Genomic DNA, 20,493 nt, shown 5'->3' with positions numbered 1-20,493 from the left:
CTAGCAATTCAAAAGACTGTTGCCATGAAGGTGGGAAGGAGATTTATTCCAATATGTAACACTAGAAGTTTCCTAGGGTGCTAGTTTATACATAAATTAATGGAATTGTCAACGTGTATCTGAGATAAAATGAATAACATGCTGACCCTACTATTAAGCCCACTGCTGTTTCCATCTATTAATCGTCAGTGAAGTGTCTACACTGCTTTAAAATACTCTGCTTTTTTAGTAACCTTACTCATGAGTAAACGCAGTAAGAGAGAATAATCACTGGGCTGTGCAATGCTACTCACAGAATAGCTTAGAGACAACTGAGTAAAATGCTCAAGGTAGGAAGTATTTTGCAAAGCACCCAGCACCACATAAGACAACAATTTGAACACTGACAAAATCTTGACCAAGTTTTCAGAGGAGTTCATAATTGGTGTCCAAATACATACCCTGATCCTGACAAGGCTGTTAAACATCTGTGCACCATGAAGTCCACAATTTCTTTTTCCTTCATAAAACTGATAATCTAGCTTCCAAGTATCATATTGAAAGAAAATCAGGTATTTTGATAGCTAATTGTTCCACATTTCAGCTCAAAAATGCTTTAAATCCTTTTGAAAAATCTCAGACTAAATACAAGACTTTAGAATTCAGGTTTTTAAGCACCTTTCTTTGGAAATCTTACACTTCATAATTTGCCTTAACAGTATTTTGTCTATTAATACGGAAACAGTTCTCCAGCTAAAAAGCCCTCTGAATTCTAAATAGATTTTCAGTGACCTGGTTCAGAGCTAACTTGAACCAATTTTCCAGGAGCTGTATCTGAGGCATTATTTTAAAGGGACCCTACAGGAATGACACTACAGCATCTACAAATCCAGTTACTAGAAAGCAGGGTTTAAGAGATCACAGAGTAATTTTCATTAATAAAATGGTTCTTCAATATTATTGTGTGACTTCAATACCACAGAAAGAAACACCATTTCAAAATGCAAACATATATTTGTATAATATATTCTTTTCCATTCAAAGCTCAGCAAACCAGAGTGCGTATTAGTATCTTTCTTCCCAATAAATAGTCCACCGTTTCTTACCTAAACAGGATGTTTCGTCTGCAGAAAGATAATACCCTGCATGACACTCGCACTTTGCAGCTCCTCTCTCATTTTGACAGATTTGTGAGCATCCTCCATTCCCAGTTGTGCAGGGGTCTATCACTGAAACCAATTAGAACACACTGTCAACTTAAAGGTCATGGTTTTGTCTGAAAATGATCTTACCTGCCACTGTTATAACTAACAACAAAGATTACTGTAGCTGCAAGAGATTAGATTGGAAAAAAAAAACATTTGACAGAATTTGGTGTATAGTAAAGCCATTGTTTTTCTGAACACTGTTTTCTCTGTTGCTGGACAGCATTTTTCAAGAGCAGCAACAATGCTTTACACAGTGGGAAGCTGGGCTTGTGTTACACCTTGAAAGTAGGACAAGATAAGTACATTTTATTCTTATTTTGCTGTAACTGAGCAGATTTCAATAGTTGCCCTAAACAACAGCAATTAGCATTCCAATGTGTGTGAACCCATAAACACACACAGCTGTGGAGTTTGCCACAGAACAGTGTGTATTTAAAAGTCTCTAGAGGAAATAAATGCTGAAGAGCCACAGAAGACCTCCTTCAGTCTAAAAACTTATGTCATTCCTGTTATACATCAAGATTTTCTTGAACAAAACCATACCATTTCAAGGATAAGCCGCTCTAAGTGGCAAGTACTTAGCAACACATTTATAAAGTGCTTATAGAAGTCTCCACCTCAGAGATTTCACTGTGTTTTATGGGTTTATTTCTGGAATATGTACCTGATGGAAACAATTCTGATGTATCTGCTCAAATAAAGACTTTGCACACAGTAAAAGAGACCTAACTGGGACTATTTGGGCAGGTCTAATTTAAGAGCCAGAGTTTTCATACCAAAATCTGATATTCTGTACAAGGTTGAGGTTTCAGTTTGGAGTACTAGTTACACTAACACACTGATGATTAACATCACATAGATAAATTTGGAGGACACCTTTGAAAATGTGTCCTCTAGAGTTCTGCTTAGCTTCAAATAAAGCTTTTCAAAAGTTCTTAATCAATTTTAGCATTGTCTGATTTAAGACATTTGTCCAGTATTTCCCACTCGCCTCTAACCTGAAAACTCCTTCACCAGCCATCTCAAGCTCTGTACAAGCCAACTTTTATCAAGGCATGAGGAAGAAAGTTAATATCAGTTCAAAGCACTGGCAGTGCTGTCAGGGTTTCAGTAACCATGGCAAAGGGTTGAAGCTGTTCTCGTTTTTATTTTTTTAATTTTCTTTTTCATTTCCTCCAATTTGCACTTTTCTGTGGAGTCAGTGGCATTTCCCGCCATCATTTGGCAAAGAAGAATATTGTCCTAGAACATCTTTAAATCCCCTTGTTTAACCTCTGCCATCTCAAGAACGTAACAATTCAAGTTTGCAGGCTGAGTTTGCCATCAGAGAATTATGAATAAATAAAAAAATCACTGTTAAGTATGTAGAACTGAAATTTTCTGTTGGATTTTCACCACAATAGTTTGCAGATATTTTTCCAAGGGACAGCAGCACTGCATTCTACATGACACTTTCAACATCGACAGCTCAGATCTACAGTTTGACAATTTGTGGTCTACAAAAGATTCAGCTTCAAGAAAGAACTCATTCCTTGCTGATATAAAATACTGAGTTATTTGCTGTTTTTTTTTCTATTTGGTTAAACTAAATGAAATTACTAGCAAACAGCATCTGTTAAACCTGCATTTTACAATGGTTTTCAGAGCATCTAAAGCTTTAATTTGAGAATGATTATAGCACCAGAGTAAACTTGTAATACTGTGTGACATGACAACAAACAAACAACAAATTATAGGGTAGATGTTAGCACAACACAGTAATTTGAATAAAGATAGCAGCCTTGGAAGTCCTTAGACAAGATAAAAGATTGTAAAGGAAAGATCTTCAGGACATAAGGCAACCACTGATTGACTGGTTTTCCACTGACATATCTGTTCCTTCCTGTTATAAGCAGGTTTCAGGAAAAACTAAAAATAACTCATTAGAGTTATTTTTCCTACACATTTGGCTCCTATTGACTTAACAGCTTTAGCAGATAACAGACTGCATCCTACAAATCCCTATTCCAAGCTGTTAAACACTATGGCAAAAAAATTTAATGGAATGGTTTAATTTCCTACGTGTTCCAGGTCAGTTTGCCTCCATGCTGAAAGCGGCACTACCCTGCTAGGCTTGGATGTTTCTGTGCAGCTTTTCAGCGCTATGGGGTGAGGTATTAACCCCCAAGCAGTCAGCAGGGATGACTCCACACATGCACCACAGATACACCTGCTGCAGGAAACACCCTCATGACACTAGTTTCTCTAGTGCTGTGCAACCAGTGCTACAGCAGCCATCCTTTCTGCTTGGAAAGTAAAATCAGCAAAGCTCACCTCCTGTCACCTTTTCTACTTACAACATCTCTAATTGCCAACCCAACTGTATTCATGGCCACTTTATGCTCATTTGTTCCTGTAATAATCTTGTCCATTGGCTTAACTATCATTTTTCTTTTCCAGGTGTTTATTTACTAAGGTATTTATGGCAGAATGCATCCTACTCAATCTTCATTTTGCCAGCTGAGATCCCCTTGTGAGACAGATTCTCCTTCCTCTAAGCACAACTGTCATCCCAGAGAGGCTGTGCTATTTTGATTTATACCATTCTGAACACAGGTAACCAGGTAGAGACGTGAACTCCAGAGGTCTCACCTGCAGATAAAGCTGACCTTGCCCCTTAGCCGCTGTTCAGTAGTTACTGGCTGGTGATGAACTGCTGCCTTTGGTGGGTGTCTGACCCTCATTAGCTTCATGATGTGAGGAAGCCAATGGCCACAGTTGCCTGCGTGGTGGCAGAACCTCACCAACTAGGGGAATGAACCTGCTTGTTCTGCTGCTGAGCTGAACCAGTCACTAACAGCTGAGATAGAGCTTTAAGTGGCACATTGAGGTTTGAACAGCTCCATGACTGCCTGGGTAACCCAACCAGGCATCGCTACACTCAGACCCTGCCAATCCAACCTCTGCCCCATCACACCACCATAAAAAAAAACCAAAACACTACAAAGTTTTATGCAGGGGTCTGCATGTCCAGCTGGCTTGGCCAAGGACAACTCAAGTGCCAGAGGCACAGACGAATCATGAGAGGTCTGGAAATAGACTGGAGAACAGTGGAAGAAGGTCTCATATGCCCTTTCCCCTAGCCAAAACTCCCCTTTTCTGACTCTTTCTGGCAATCCTGGGGACAAAGCGCAGCCATCCCATGGAAGATGGAGAGGTGAGCTGGTTGTGGGTGCCCTGTGGAGGGCAGGACCTGGGGAGGCCAAAACTGAAGGCCAAGTGCTCAAACTGAACAGCAGGATTTACTTACACTTTATACATGAAATCTCCAAGCAGAAAAGAAGTCATATGGAAACGGTTTTGTGACAGGAATTTTAGTGCAGTATACCCATGTATTTGGCCCTATCTTACTCTGGCATATTCAAGGGTACTATGTGCATGCACCTATGTTGGGGAAGGGGAGGAGTTGCCTTAAAAACTGATGAATACATGTGAGAACCCCCCCCTCCCCAAATAATCAAACCCAAAGGTAGCATTTCTGTTCTGCTTGTGAGAGTGTTTGCTTATAAACCCGAAGGGGAGAATAAATTAATCAGACTATGATTAGGAGAGACATAAACCAAAATCAGATAAAATTTATGTAGAATAAAACACATTATGGAATTATGTAGAATAAAACACAGGCCAACTAGATATACAACTTCATGAGTAATAAGATGTTGGAATTACAACATGATCAAGTTCCTAACCTATGTCATCATTGTCAGTGTGCAACAATGAGTGAGTGGTCTATGAGGCCAAAATCTTGTTCAAAATTGTGAATCAATGTGGACTTCACACCTCAAATGTGTCATTTTAAATTTCTGTTAATAAGCAATTCCTGGAACTGCCTTTCGCAAGCAGGGTGAAATATGAATGAACAGAGCAACCCGAAGCACTATCCTGGGGTCTTTTTATTTGCCTTTAATGTGTGTCTCCAGGCAGGTAGTGCACGACTTACCTTCACAGGATCTGGCATCCCTCTTTAGCTGGTAGCCCGGCTGGCACTGGCACTTATAGTGGTCTTCACTGAGCTGAACACAAACCTGCTCACAGCCCCCCTTGTTAACACTGCAGGAGTTGATGGCTGGAGCCAAGGAAGCATTGAAGGAACACATGTCAACAACCCAAGAAACTTATTTCCTATTTTAAATACATAAATGACAGTAAAAATACACAAACATCACCAAACAGCTTTCATAAATGCACCTGTCCTCATCCCCTGCGTGATTGCCTTCCCATGCATTCAGGGTGCTTGCCTGACACAGTGTTCCATGTCAGTGAAAGCTGTGATTCCAGTGGGAGGCAGGTGAGATCCAAGAGCTGTAATGCTGACTGAAGTACAGCCACCTTTTGATCTGACAGCAGCAAAGCACTTGAGATTCCACTGAGGTAAGGAGGGAAAACAAAGTCCCTACTGGCCCATTGTTGTGTTGTTGTTGTTGTTGTTTTTTTTTCCTGCCCTTGCTCTTATTTATTTTTTTAAAAAAACATACATACAAAATCTGTCTTTCAGTTTGATTTCCTCAGCCTCATGCATAGGAAGCTGCAAATGACAGGAGCCACAAGCTCCACAGGACAGAGTTAGAAAGTAAACCACAACAAGAAACAAGAGGGTCTTTAGTACATCTCTAAAGATGCTGCTTCTTTTACCCAAGCAAATTAACTCTTTTTTGTTTAACATGTATCTCTGGCTTCTAGAGAAGCATTTAGTCTTCTGCCAAAATACATTATCACACACCCACACCTATTCACACACTGCATATAAAAATAAGAGAGATCAACTGAACCTGTTGTTCAGCTGTACATATGTGTGTGCAGGACTGCGTCTGTATGTATTTTAACATCAGTGGATGTATTACGTTCTCAGTGAGTAGCTGGAAAGACTATTTGATTCTTCACGAGAGGCATCAAAATCCGGACCCAATGAAGTTAGCCAAGAGCTTTGATATTTATTTTAGGAATATTCGTATTAATTCATTTATATGTAATAGGCATTAAGAAAACATTAGCCACAAAAGCTGCTGTGGGAAGCAAAGTGTATGTTAAAAATACACAAAGAAAAGCAAATTTTTACATTATCATGGATGCATGCACAGCAGTAGCCAGAAGACACTTGCTGCACACAGGACCTGACCCTGGCTTCTGATCTTCACCTGTGTTTGCAAACCTCCCACCCAGTTGAAAGCAGCTTGATTTCTGCATGGGAGACAGCAGACCCAATACACTCTGAGCTGCCTGCTTGCTGCACATTTGTTTCCAAAGACCTGGTTTTCAGCAAGAATATTCAAATGAGATGAAAATATTTCAGAAGATGAAAACTGCCTTAAATCAGCTCCAAGTGATGGAATATGCATCTCAGTTTTTAGAAGTGCATTTTCTCCCCCCTTTTCTGGGCATAAGCCAATTTGGATGTAAGGGGAAATAAGCAGCAACCTGTCGTACTGAGGATTTTGGAGGCTTCTAAGCCAGAAGGCAATGGGTGTAAATTCCTGCACAGAGAGCTTGCACTGAGGGGGCTGTGCCGCCTGGCCCAGCATGGGGCTCTGCTAGCAGCTGTGGAGGGAGGGGTTACTACTCCAGAGCAGCCACAGCCAGGTTTCATGCCTGCTGCCAAGGCATCACGTGTGCTACGTGAGAGGAGGTGCCAGACTGAATGATAAGAGCCACTGGGGAAGGAACAGGATGAATTGTGCTTGTGGTGTCTGGTGCCAGCAATGCATCTTTGGTCAGAAAAAAGGAGAGACTCGGCATATCATGAATGTAATTCCACCTTCTGTAAAGGGGCTTGTGGCTAAGGCACCTGCATGGAGTTCAGGCAGAAATACGGCATGCCCTCCTGCAAAGATTTACTCTTGAAGTTTAGTAGAAAGCTCACCCTGCTGTCAAGTCCAGAGAAATATACATTTTTCAACACATTATTTTTTATAATAGTCATATTTTCACAGAAAACCTGACTATGAAGCCATAGCTAGATGGATACACAGCAACCACAGGGTTAGAATATGCAGTCTCTTCAACCCTATGTTTTCTATCACCTTCAACCTAACCTTATCAGTTTCAAAAAACTCCAGACATACTGTGCTTTCACTTATGTGGAAAAACATAGGTTGTAGATTTATAGTGATATCTTGTTACTTCCTGTTAAAAGCCTTAGTGTGCAAAAGTCTCTGTAAAATCCCACATCTCAACAGCTTTTCTACATAAGGCAGACACCAAAGATGGTGGCACCAGAGATGAATGGGGGTCTTAAAACTCTGTTCTGCTTTCACTTCTAGGAGTTTCAAAAAGAATAAATTTCAGTGAAGACAATGAATTTACATCAGTCTAAAACCACAGCCCAATACTACAATAAACATGTACTCCCTCTGAGTTTCTGCCTTCCAGACACCGTTCAGTTAAACTTTATTGAAATTAAATTTATTACGTTAACATAATCAAGGCACTAAAAACAAGGCAAAAAAAGAGGACAGTGTAACCTCTAGCTATTTTAATTACCTAATTTGTAGTGAACATTCAGTCTGGCACATGTATCTAAATGTGAATTCAATATTGATCAAAATTTGTGGGGCCAAAAAAGCTAAGGAAGAAAAGGTGCATTGAAAAAGATGGGATTCTGACATGCCACATAGTATCAGAGATAATCTAAGGATTCAAGATGACAGTAACTTACTTTCACATACTACTTATCATTGAACAAGGGAACCCATTTTAGAGGTTGTTTGCCTTAGCGTGTGGGCAGAAGTTTCTAATGAGAGCAGGAGGAATGACAAACAACAAACTTCAGACCATGTATTTTGAGGCTCATACAAGCAGTGAAGGTGTGTATCACCAGCAGTCAGGATCCCAAACATACTGTGATGACATTGTAAGAGGACTGGACTCACTGGGAAGAGTTTGACAGAAGTTCAGTAAACTTCCATGCAATTACACAAGAGAGCTTATCCCAGGTTTTTTACTCTTTTTTGACTCAGATGTAGGCTGAGTATCTCACAAGAAGATAGACCCACTTCCTTATGTATGAGAGCCATCCAAGCCATCTAGGCTGCAAAATCTGCTTTCCCTCAAGTGATTTTGGCACTTTTGGTCCCAGAAACACAGGGTTGCCAAGAAGAAAAAGACACTGTGGAAGGAATGAATATAACAGAAGTCTGGGCTGGGTTCATCTGAAAAGTCTGTCTGGAGGGATGTTTGTTTCTTATTTCTGCAGCTGAGGTAATCACCTTCCATAAACAGTTCATCTCCAGAACGTAGTCCCTTTTCATTTTTAGTACGTGGGAGAGATCATTACATCGTCTAAAGTATCCACAGAAGAAATATAATTGCTAATGCAAGCCCCATTTGAAACATTCAATGCTCTGCTTAGCTGCACAAGGTCAGAATGCCAATACCTAAAGGGGGCCTACAAGAAAGCTGCAGAGGGACTTTTTGCGAGGGCCTGTAGGGATAGGACAAGGGGGAATGACTTTGAAAGAGGGGAGGTTTAGATAAGATATTAAGAGGAAGTTCTTTACTGTGAGGGTGCTGAGGCACTGGCACAAGTTGCCCAGGCCAGGCTGCACAGGGCTTTGAGCAACCTCATTTAGTGCAAGGTGTCCCTGCCCATGGCAGGGGGGTTGGAAGTACATGATCTTTAAGGTCCCTTCCAACCCAAACCATTCTATGACTCTGTGATTATTGGGTTTACTTCTTGATCAGATGAGTGCTCAAAATTGAATGTATGAACTGGTGCAGCAGGAAAAAGCAAACTCTCCATCCCCAATGGTCAGCAGTTAGTGTCCAAATCCTGAGGCTAGGCACTCCTGGATTACTGGTTTATATGAAAGCTTCTCTGTCCTCATCAGTTAGTAACTGTCTTGTGCTTCAGTGCATGAGAGCTTATTATATACATTTATTTTGGTGTCTTGTCTAAACCTGAAACAGAACTCAATATCCTCCACTCAGTATCCATTTTATGATAGCACTCTCTCTGAAACCTACTCCCATCTCTCATTTTAGGATTTATTTCTGTTTCTCCTTGATAATTTCTGTGATACTGAAAAAAGAACTGACCATGTATTAAGTGTATTTAATAACTTCTTGTGAACAAATTTGTGAAGTGAAAACTTGTTTTCTGATAATGTTCACGGCTAGGACAACTCCAAACTGAGCTTTTGATTATTTGTGCCAGGACAAAACCTTACTACTCTATGCCCACAGAAGGTTCTACACATTACACAGGTAAATTAATTTGTTGTACTGCCTACTTTTTGTGTTCATTCAGTTATCTTGCTCTTTTTCCCTAAAGCCACTTTAGTCCTTTTCTGCATAAAATTCCCTCTCCCCACAGCCAAAAATGAGACTATTCAGGAGGAGTAACACAACTCAGGATATCTTTCACTTCTGGGTCTTCCCTTCTCAGACCTGATCAGAGAGATATGAATTTCTGTCTCTTTTAATTCACAGAAAACTGTTAGTGTTTCTAGTTGAATATGCTCTGCTCTGCTTTTACATTAATTTCTTCTCTCACACTAGTGTTTCCTTACCCACACCTTATCCAGCTAAGATAGTTAAAAAAAGATTGAGACTTTACAGTACTTTCAATTGCAGTTAAGCAATGACCAAAACACTGAAAATCTCTGTATGTGGTGAACTAAACCTGAAAGAGCAAGTTCTTTCAACAAAAAAAGCTATTCCCACAGCTTGAGCATTGGTACATCCTGTGTTCTAGCTGCATCAGTAAATTTATTGCTGTGATAATACCAGAAATGACTGATGACATATTTGGCTGACGTTAATCACAACCAAGGGACTTTGTACAAGAACAATGACCAAACTGTGAGTGAACTTATTCTGCAGATGTGAGCTGACCAGACTTGACTGCTCTTCTCGTATTACCTAAAATCAACCTTAAAAAATTAAATAAATAACATTTTCTTCTTCCCAAATGACAGGACATTATAATCCTTTTTACAAAATTCAACAACTTGACTTTAGTAATGATTTAAATGTAACACAAGGATGGCATATTTTATTTTATTATTGCTTTTAGCAACATGCAGAATTAACTCCACGTGTCTTGTTTCAGTGCTCAAAGCCCAACCTAAGAAACACAGGGTTTATTCCTCCAGAAGCACATAAACGGGCACTGTGTCATGGGATGAAATGCCACGCTCCATGGTGCTCTCATCTACACGAGCATACACGGGGTAACTCCATACTGTGAATCAGTGGCTTTTCATCCTGTTTTTCAAATTCAGGTACAGCCTTTGGGATCATATCCACCCTCTCCCTACTGTTTTTTAATGCCTATTTCTTGGAACAGGTTGTCTGTCAGTACAACTGCGAGCATCATTCGGATTAGCAGAGCAGTTGCCAAAACCTACAGCCAGCCCAAGCTCTGCATTTAATGTTGGCAGAAAGGGGAGCACATCCAAAGCAAGCATTCATGAGCTGAAGATCTTCAATACAGGAGATATAAAACTGATTTAAAGAAAGGCAATCAGTTTGGTTTGCAACTTCTTTTGTTACTGGCTTTCATATGTTATCTTTTGTTTGAGTGTGCCACAGAGGAGTAGAGCAGGGGTTTTGCTGGCTCTTTTGCTGGCTGAGCAAGGGAAATTAGTTATTGGTTGTAATGGAGATGTTACAAACAGGACCGCAGCAGATGAAGATGTATCCCTGATATACAGGGACAGTGCAACCTTTTAAAGACCAGTGTAGATAAAGGAACAGATCAAAGGGCATAGGATCGCAATAGGAACCAGGAACTTTCAGAAATCTATAGCACCCTAATTATCAGCCCACAGTAGGAGCAGAATGTCAGGAAAAGTGCTCATGACTCAGATTCACATGCATGGGCACCCCCTGATCAAGTTAAAAAGATTAGCGCAAGCCAACCATTCATTCATATACTTGGAGAGAGTTTTCAGCCCACCCCATCCATACTTCTCACTGTACCTAATAAATAAAATGCAAAACAGACTCAAGCAGACAATTCTGCATTACTGTTTTACATAAAAAAGCCCCTCAACATACAGCAAAGACTGAAGAGATGAAAGGTAGGGCTGCTTCCTTTCATAGACTCTCTGAAAACCAGAAGACCTCTGAAGGCATACTTAAATATTTCATCAGCCTTTTAGAGCTCCCTGTCTAGCTACCAGACCATAGCACCGTGTTCTGAGATGTACCTTAGTAATTCACAAATTTGGCCTCTGCTTTTGATCCTCCCAAGACTATTTTCTGTTCTGCTCACTGTAGTGCAGTCAGAGATTTTACTTCACCGCTGCACCCCTTGACCCAGTTAATGAGATCTGTCTTCCTCAGCTCATGCCACCATCTGGGAAAGCCTATGGGGACCCATCCTGGGCAGTCTGATGGACTAAAAGGCTAAATCCAACTTCTCGGTGGCAACCACAAGCTTTTATTTTGTCTTCATTGCTGAAGACACAAACTACATTTTGGGATTGCTTGGTCATAAGAGCGGTGTTGTGCCAGGCAGCTGTGGGCAAGAGATTTTGCTACCCTCTGTTTGTCTCTCTTAAAAAAACAGACAAAAAGACTAAGAGGAAGAGTAATGGTGCAGAAAAGCCCAGGGCAGTGCTGGAACATGCAGGGAGATGTGACGCAAATTAAAAATGCTCAGAATCCAAAAAAACATTTTCATTTGAAACTAAGATCCCCTACTTCCTTAATACTTCCAGCAAACAAAAGAAATGGTCAAAAGATTGCATCACAGAAACACTGGACACCATCACTCACACACACACACACACACACAAAAAGGAACAATTCAGTTCCTTTTTTGTTCCTTGCAGAAAAAAGGAAGAAATTTGGAAATACCTGAATCAAGCTTCTTGAGCTGGAATGAATAATGACATCCTTTGTGAATTAGTCAAAACTCAGACTGGGATAGTCGACAAACCTTTGCACTGAGGCAAAGACAGGTTTAGCAGAGAAAACTGTGTATTCAAGCATGTGAAGTGCTTGTCAACATTCACTCACCTATGCAAGTGCGCCCATCAGCATGGAGCCTATATCCTGCCCAGCACTGGCAGTGGAAAGAGCCATGTGTATTGACACAGCCTTGCTGGCAGCCACCATTCACCACCGCGCACTCATCCACATCTAGGGAAGAAAGGCAGATGATGAGAATTACAAGACAGCCTTAGCAAAGACATACCCCAGCTCTCCTGGATGGCAGGCATATAGCTTATACATAATGCAACCGTTACACTCAGACTGGGGTTTTGTTTGCTTCACTTCTGCGCTGTAAACAGAGCAAAGAAAATTGAAATTTTACGGTGTTTTTCAAAGTTCCTGCAGGCACTGCCTCTGTAGTTTCTACTTCTGAAGCTCTTGTTAATTAGAATGATCTGTGACATGGTTGTTTCCTCAGGGCCAAGAGAAAAATACAGCAAAATAATTAGGGCAAGGTAACACATCTGAGCTCATAGGTACCACTGGTCAAACACTTGGCTTTTTTAAACATTTGCTGTATGAAGATTTCCTTTTGCACCAGGCATTTAATCCTTTTAGCAGGTGCTCTTGAAGGTACAAGCACATAAAACTGACATAAATGGAAAAAAGTGATGCAATAACAGAGCCCATGATCTCAATCAACATTAGATTTTTAACCACTGAATACACAGGGAGCTTAGATGTTACATTTAAAAAGAATGATGATTTTGTGCCACATTTTCTGTGACTCGTTCCACTTAGGCTTCCTAGTATTCACCTAAGCTTTCCATAGCATCTTTTCAGATGACCTCCTAGAAAAACTATGTAATTTCCTGATAATATCGTTTCCGAACCTAAGCAGGTATCTTTTCATATTTCACATTTTAGGGAATAAAATTTAGCCAAATGAAGAGGGAAACTAGTATTAAAATAGCTTGAGAATGTTGCTTTAAAGTTTCATCTGAAAAATGATACACAATGATGGAAAAAAAAAAAAGATCAAGAACAGTTTAAGTAAACAGGTGAAGGTTTACAACAGACCCACAAACCTGAATTTCCAAAAATACCAAATAAGCAGTGTCTGCACCTTTTCAGCAACACTGGGCTACTGTAAATAGCACCTGGCTGGCATGTTGACACCAGTGCCTTAAAAACTGACACAGAAGTAATTGGAAATAAGGGTCAGTGGGTCCAATCCTCGAGCAAAATTTCATCTGCAGATGTCTGCCTAGGATTTGTCTGCCTGCTCCTTAAGAGCCCCGTGGGATGGCAATGCCACTTCTTTCCACCTCACCAAGGACTGATGCTGGTACCAAATTATCCTCAACACCAAAGACATTCTCCCCTTTCTGAAGCCAAAATTCCCTCCAGCAAAAGACGTCTAAAAAGAATGCCCCTTTCAACATCAAAGACTCCCATCGACTTAATTGCTCTTTAGATCACCTTCTCAAGTCATCTAAGGAGTTCACCCACCCAAGCACACCAAAGCAGGTGTGAATGGGGAGATTGGGATTTGAAGAAATAAAAAAGAGTGGCTGCAACAAGTGCTGCCCTGGGGAAGCATGCCAGCAGTGGAGAACACAGCAACACAGAGGTTCCCCCATATTGCACTGAACGAACAAGGGACCTGGCTTTCATATTTTTGCTGTTGATACATCTGCTTTGCTTTTAGCCTTTGTGGTTTAACTTTTTAAAAATGCTTTAAAGTTTATTTCATTTTACAAAAATCTAATCAAAGTTAAATGAAAAAGGAAGTTTTAAAGATGACTTGGAAAGGCACAGTGTCTTGGTCATAAAGAAATGTATTTATAAAGTTAAACTTTAATACTTCACGTGTGAATTTCATTCACCTAAAATGAAATCCTGGTGTTGACTAGTGTTTAAATTCTGACTATTTGCTAATGTGCACTACTTTTTAATCCTTCTGCTGTATTAGACTGTATACTACATTCCTGTTGCCTGGAGACATCTGGAATACTCTTCTTTAACAGAAGTTTTGCTTTTTAAAATGTAAACAGTACACAGAAAATGTTCTTCATCTTTTCGAATTCTATGCTGTTAAGAACTAGCCTACTGAAAAATGTCAGGACAAAATCAAAACCAGGAAACTATTTGTCTTGAGTATCACAGAAATAAAATAAGCAAAAAGACTCAGAAAAATATAACAAGGAAGCAGCTGAACTGTACAGCACACCACATTCTAGTATTTATACCTCAATAAACTCAAGTACTGGGAGCTTCAATATAGTAATTTTATAGGCTACAATCAGCTGCAGAATTAATCTAATATACCAGATACAGTTTTAAGCTATCATTTCAGCACTTAGAAAGGAGAAAAGATTAGTTCAGCTAATAAAAACAAGCACTTGGAGTTAGCTCTACTTGTTGGACTCTGAACGTTTAAAGAACTGAGTTGGTTTACAGGGGAGCTCTGCAGCTCCTACAGCTGCTGTGGCTCTTTCAATGGTATTTCCCTCATGATAGTACATCCCGAAGGGCCATGAGGCAACTATATTGCTGAAAAGCAGTGTAATTAAATAAAAAATAAAGACCCTGAAATAGCTGTATGTAAGAGCTATACCCAACCCCACCCCAAGACTCCCTGCAGCAGGTCAGGACAAAAGCAGAGGTGAGATCAATGAACCCGCAATGCGACTCCATGACTGTCCTGCATGGATGCCATGTGAATGGCAAGTTTGGTAACACCCAATCCCTTCTAGTTTCAGGCTTTTTCTGCAGGATCAATATTTTTAGGATTATATGTTGATAGATTCCTTCACATACTATAGATATAATAATGAAAAATGCCGTGCACAGTCGCCTGTCAATGTCTCCTACATCCCAAGGCCAGGAAACGATTTTGCCCCCAGTTACAGAAGAAAAATGCCTTAATTATCTAGGTCAGGGAGCAGTGTGCTAAGTAGACACTAATCTAAATGTTTCAATTGCACTTGAAAGTTATAAAAATCCTGCTTCTTTGGACTTTCATATTTAAATTGCCATCTTGGTAATGGACATATACACCAGAAAAGCAACACCTTATGCTGTTACAGGTACAGACGTAGCTGCTTCTTTTTCTACATGGAAATACCTACAGAAATAGAAAATTATTCAAGAATTATGAAGTTCTAAAAATATCAAAAAATATTATAGAAATATAAAGTCATTCTATTGTAATTCTAGAATATTACGGGATTATGGAAGATTGCATCTGTTTAAGAATACATTATAATTAAATTTTGATTCATTTCCACTGCAGATCACACTGAAACACCTACGTGCTCAGCCCTCTGTAGTTACAATTTAGGACAATTACCTGAATACCCCAAATTTCAGGCCATTTACAGCTTGTATCTCATGAGGCAGACTGCAATAAAAGCACCTGAATTCCCACAAAACAGAGGCAGCGCAATCTGCTCAGATGAGAAGTGAAATGAGAAGAGTGTGCCATCCCAGGCTACGTTGCAAAGGGGATTACACTGTTGGGTGAATAGATCAGAGTAAGTACGTGAATATCCTCCTTCCCACCTATGGAAGATTTCAATAAACATGCATTTTAGTGGAATTCCCCACTGCAGATGTCTCTGCTTTCCATGTTGTTTGTATGCAGCACGGAATGTAGGCAGTGTGCCCCCACTCCTGCACAGGGATACCTACTTTTCATCAGGAACAACTTGGCAGGAATAGCCTTATGGTAAGCCATAAAAACCAAAAGTGAATTCTACATGCTTCCAAGATGCAAAGTATTTTAGCCACCATGACTAAGAACTTTTTTAGCTCTTCATGCTTCCGAGGCCTATGTACTTGTACTGAGCTCAGTGCATTTTGACTGCACACTGCCGTTTCCTCCCTCCTGACAGGATGCACATCGCAAGTCTAGAACATGGGAAAAGAGGATGCAGTGTACAAATGCACAAACCATTGCCAGCACAGTGTCCATTTCCAAAGGCAGATCCTATTGATGAAGTTACAGATTTTTAAGTCCTCCATATCCTTGAATAGGTTTTTGATAATCTTCAAGGAGGTTTGTCCCCAGTTGACTTGATGAACCACATTGGTAATAGTTTGTTTGCCCCAACTCAAACCTTTTTAAATACAGAACTGTGTGATTGTTTGTTTGGAATTCAGGGTCATCACGTCCATGTTTTTTTTAATATCGTTACTGAAACATTTAGGAACATCTACGATCAACCAGCTCCTCAAAAATAAGCAGACAGTGGTGTTAAACACAGATAATTAGTGAACCTGAAATCATGCTTTTATAAAGAAAAAAAAAAGCGATGTGTTGCCAGATCAGTTCCCCACTAATAAGCAGCTTAGCTTTTTAAACCATTAAGAAATATAAACAACATGCAAAACTAAATCCCAAAACAAGAAAAGCACAACTTCTGATGGCAGAAGGACTGCGCTTTTGGAGTATCCTCTCCATTTTTATCATCTTTCTCTTCTTTTCTGGCCATGCTGTGCAACACAAAGTTGTGAGCAGGTGGGTTATTTTTCAGTTCCCTATTTTCACGTTCTCCACTTGCTGCAGCCCAACACCACTTGCAGTCAAGAGCAGGTTGCAGCCACAGCTCCCATGTCTCCAGATGGAGGGGAGCTGATGTTGACAAAAGCCCTTGTGCTTACACTACAAATCAGGTACCTCCTTAAACCTGCTCCTAAATACCCAAAGAATCAGGAGCCTCCAAAGGACACAGAAACGCATGTCTATTTTAACCACTAGACAACTATTTAATGCAATCCTAAGTCCTCTGTGGTTTTAAATCCTCTTTTTTCAAGGAACTTGTCTAGCAGCTGTTACAGTGACTGCTCCTACAATCAATGCATCACCTGCTCTCCCGCAGGTCTGCATTGATGCACCCATAACCACCTGTAGGCATATGCATACATTTGAGCTCTGGTGCAGAACAACTGCTACTTTGAATCTCAAAGTGCCTGCAGATCTGCCTTACTTTCTAATTCAATTTATTTTTTAAAGCACTGCTTTCTTCACAAGGTCATTATTTGTAATTTTTATCACTTTTCACATGCCTTCCTTCTGTGCACATGTGTGTGCCTGCTCTGAAATGACAATATGAAATGGTCCTTTAATATTAAGTTTACTGCACATTTTTCCTGCTTGTGTATTTTTAGCAAAATCAGAGATACAAGGTTATTTAAATTACAACCCCCACTGCAGAACTGAGTTCCAATCTTTGGTCTGGCCAAGTCAATGACAGCACACACATTTTGAGAATCCTGAATGTAAAGAGAGATGATGTGCCAAGGGTATCACACGGATAGCATTCACATCGAGGACACTTTTCAAGAGCAACATGCACAGCCTAAGCAGGGACAGGTGGCAGAGCAAGGTTTGCCTCTCAGCAAGCTTCACAGGGCCAGTGGCATTCCTTCTGGGTGACAAATGAAAATGCTTTCTCTCCCTTGACTGTAAAAACATGCACAGATTGATAACTATTCAAAGCCACATCTTTCTAATAGATAAGCAAAGAAAAAAATGTCTTTTCACAGTGTCCAGACACTGCTGGAGAATAAAAAACCAGAATTGGGCAGTTCTGACCTCACAATTTGAAGATTTTTTATTTCTAGCAAAAACTCTTTACTTTGGCAAGTAAAGAACAACATGAAGAAGCAGACACCAAATAGTTATGAGCATCCAGGACCCCTCACTCTAGAGACTTGACATGACTGAAAAGATTGCTGTCCAGCTGGGAGCTGATGTACAAAACATGTTCTGGGTACATGCTAGCACAAACACCTGAGCACCCGACCCAAATGACTTTCACAGAAGCATAACTGCGCACTTTTTACCAATTGCCTAAGAAATACTACATAAAATTTGAATGAATGACACACACTTTCCATTTTCCAGTCACTGCAGTCCCCATAGCTCACTGCAGAAAGGATGCAACCAGCAGAAGCAGGGAAACACAAAACCCTACCTGCATTTATTCAGAGGATGGCTTATGCTGATGGCTGGAAAGTCACAGTCTCATTAAAAATAATTATAGTAATTATTTATTAAAAAATCATGACCAGGAAGAGGAAGCATGGTCTATTCTATACAGCATTTTCTTAAAATTCAGTGACTTCAGGGGTTTGTCTCTTTACTCAGGGAGCCCTGTGGGTCATTGGTCCACAAGCAATATGGTAAGGATGTGAGGATTAGTCAGTAACGATGGTGACAGAGAAACAGAGGAGATTGGATCTTACATGAAGAACAAACACAGGAACACTTAAATGGCTGTATTTGAAATTATGGCAAGCGGATAAACTGTTAAACTCAAATGTTTATTTGGAAATAAGTTCAATATCTGGCTTACCACTCCCTTGCCCAGACTACCTCACCAAGTCTCTTCAGCTCCAGATTATTTAGTATGTCTGACATGGAAGCTCTCTTATTGTTTGCTATTTAACATGGTATTTAAAATAAAGATGTATGACAGTGCTTTCCCTTCTGTTATTTGTAATGGCACTGTGATTAGTCTCTTTCATGTATTCCAAAGGTTGTTTAAACTTCACACAAGTCATGAAGTGAAAATATCATATGGTCTTTTTCCCCACTAATTTACATGGTGAATTTTCAATTTAGTGTGTTTCTAAATAATTCATACACTTCAGGGAAGGAAGGGAAGCAGGCTTGGTTCCCAGCCATTCGTAAACTCATCACAAAAGTCAGAAATTTTTCTATAAAAGCAAAAGACCTGCTACTGCTATAAGTAAATTTGGGACAGATTAAATTCATAGATTCTTTTAAATCACAGTCTCCCCAAGTTTTGAGTTTGAAACTGTCCTAAATCTGACAACCAGTATGAATCCACTCACAAATATACCCACTATTAAGCATGACATATTTTGCTCTTGCAGTAGAAGTTTTTAAAATTATCTGTCCTGCTTTGCTAACACGAACGTGTTTTTCAGGGTTCAAAAGTTTAACTGGAGGAGTTTTGAAACTCCTGTTACTAGAAAAATAATTGTCAATTTTTTCCACAGTGAAGGAAGTGTGATATTAGTATTGACTCTAGGAAGAAAAATACAAGTTTAACATCTAGTCTAAAATAAAGCCTATAATTAAACAAGGAAAATCAGAATTTTTATTCATATTAATAAAAACCATTTTTGTTTCATTGAACTCAACTGAGGAGCAAAGAGGGAGAAAAGACATTTTCTATGGCTGTGAGATTTTATGTTGCAAAACCTATGGCTTTCTTAGGCTTCACAAAAAAAAATAATTATGGTACAAGCTCTTTTGAGTGCTTTACTAGAACCTGATGTTAACACACCTTCGTGAAACAGCTTTCAGCATAGGTAAGTGTGCTCCTGCAGAGCTAGCTGGGCCATTTTGAACTGATAGCACTCCTAGGCTTTTATTTTTTCTCCTAGGTTATTTGTTTCTGCCCTTCCTAGGTCCTCCGATGGATTACATGAGCATCCATTGTCTGCTCCAGTTCAAAGTCAGTCAGGCTAGCTCCAATCACTGCCGAAGCTTCCTTAAATTTCAGTAAGTCACAGGTGGCTGAGGCAAGCCTGCTACAATAAAGTTAACTAACAGAAGAGCTTCAGCAAACAATACTGAAAGGAGCATGTCACATCTGATAAGAGATTGGTAAAAAGGCATGGTTAAGAGATCCCTTACCCAATTTAGTCCCTGCAAAAGAACTCCCTAATGAAAGAGGACCCTTGTTAGAGCAATGAGTTTCTCCACTATGTTTATTCTTTGCTCAGGATTAAGGACAAAGCAGCTTCAACCACCACTTACTTTGGCAAGGCTATCCAATTAGCCATGCACAGAAACAGGCTTTCCAAGTTATCTGATTATTTACTTTCCCCTGAAAATTGATGGCATTAAAAAAAAAAAAAAAAAAAAACCCAAAACTTTTTGCACCAGCTTCACAGCCTTTCAGTCTGTCACCTTCCTTTAGACCTCCCCAGTGATTTGGTCACATTACAGAAAGGAATCTTCTACCCTGTCATCAGTAACTTGCCCTACATTTCAGATGTTTTTCCAGGTAGCTTCAATGCCTTCTAGCTGTGTCTAGGTTGCATTTCCACTCTCTCACCCTTGGTTTATTTGAACACCAAAGGGCAGAGACCATGTCACTGTGAAATGCTGAACAGCAGAGTCATCTATGGGACTATGTCTGTGTCCAGTAGTAAATATTTGGGTCCAGTTCTGAAGGGAGATGTCTTTCCTGATGAATGGTTTCAAGGAGGGAAGAGGACAGAGGCATCACCGAGGTACAGTTTTTTGGGGAGATTCAGGAACAGCAGCAGAGGAAAGGCAGGGAGCTGCTTGTAGCACACAAGCCCAGTGCAAGCTGCTCTACAGCCTGCTTTTGTGGAGGAG

General features: G+C 40.0%; 1 protein-coding gene across 1 annotated transcript in view; it reads right to left on the bottom strand.

Moving 5' to 3' along the window:
* Nucleotides 1-20,493, bottom strand: part of LOC101881642 (multiple epidermal growth factor-like domains protein 6) — a 198,626-nt gene that overhangs the window by 57,469 nt on the left and 120,664 nt on the right. Inside the window, exons 6-8 of the mRNA XM_031047076.1 lie at nucleotides 12,189-12,311; nucleotides 5,167-5,292; nucleotides 1,086-1,208 (exon numbers count right to left, since the gene is read on the bottom strand). Of these exons, the coding sequence (XP_030902936.1) occupies nucleotides 1,086-1,208; nucleotides 5,167-5,292; nucleotides 12,189-12,311 (372 nt within the window). The remainder of the gene's footprint in view (nucleotides 1-1,085; nucleotides 1,209-5,166; nucleotides 5,293-12,188; nucleotides 12,312-20,493) is intronic.

Source organism: Melopsittacus undulatus, chromosome 6 (assembly GCF_012275295.1).
Source record: "Melopsittacus undulatus isolate bMelUnd1 chromosome 6, bMelUnd1.mat.Z, whole genome shotgun sequence".
In the NCBI taxonomy this organism is placed as follows: domain Eukaryota; kingdom Metazoa; phylum Chordata; class Aves; order Psittaciformes; family Psittaculidae; genus Melopsittacus; species Melopsittacus undulatus.
The sequence above is the reverse complement of the archived record's forward strand: the minus strand, read 5'-3'. Positions and strand labels throughout refer to the sequence as shown.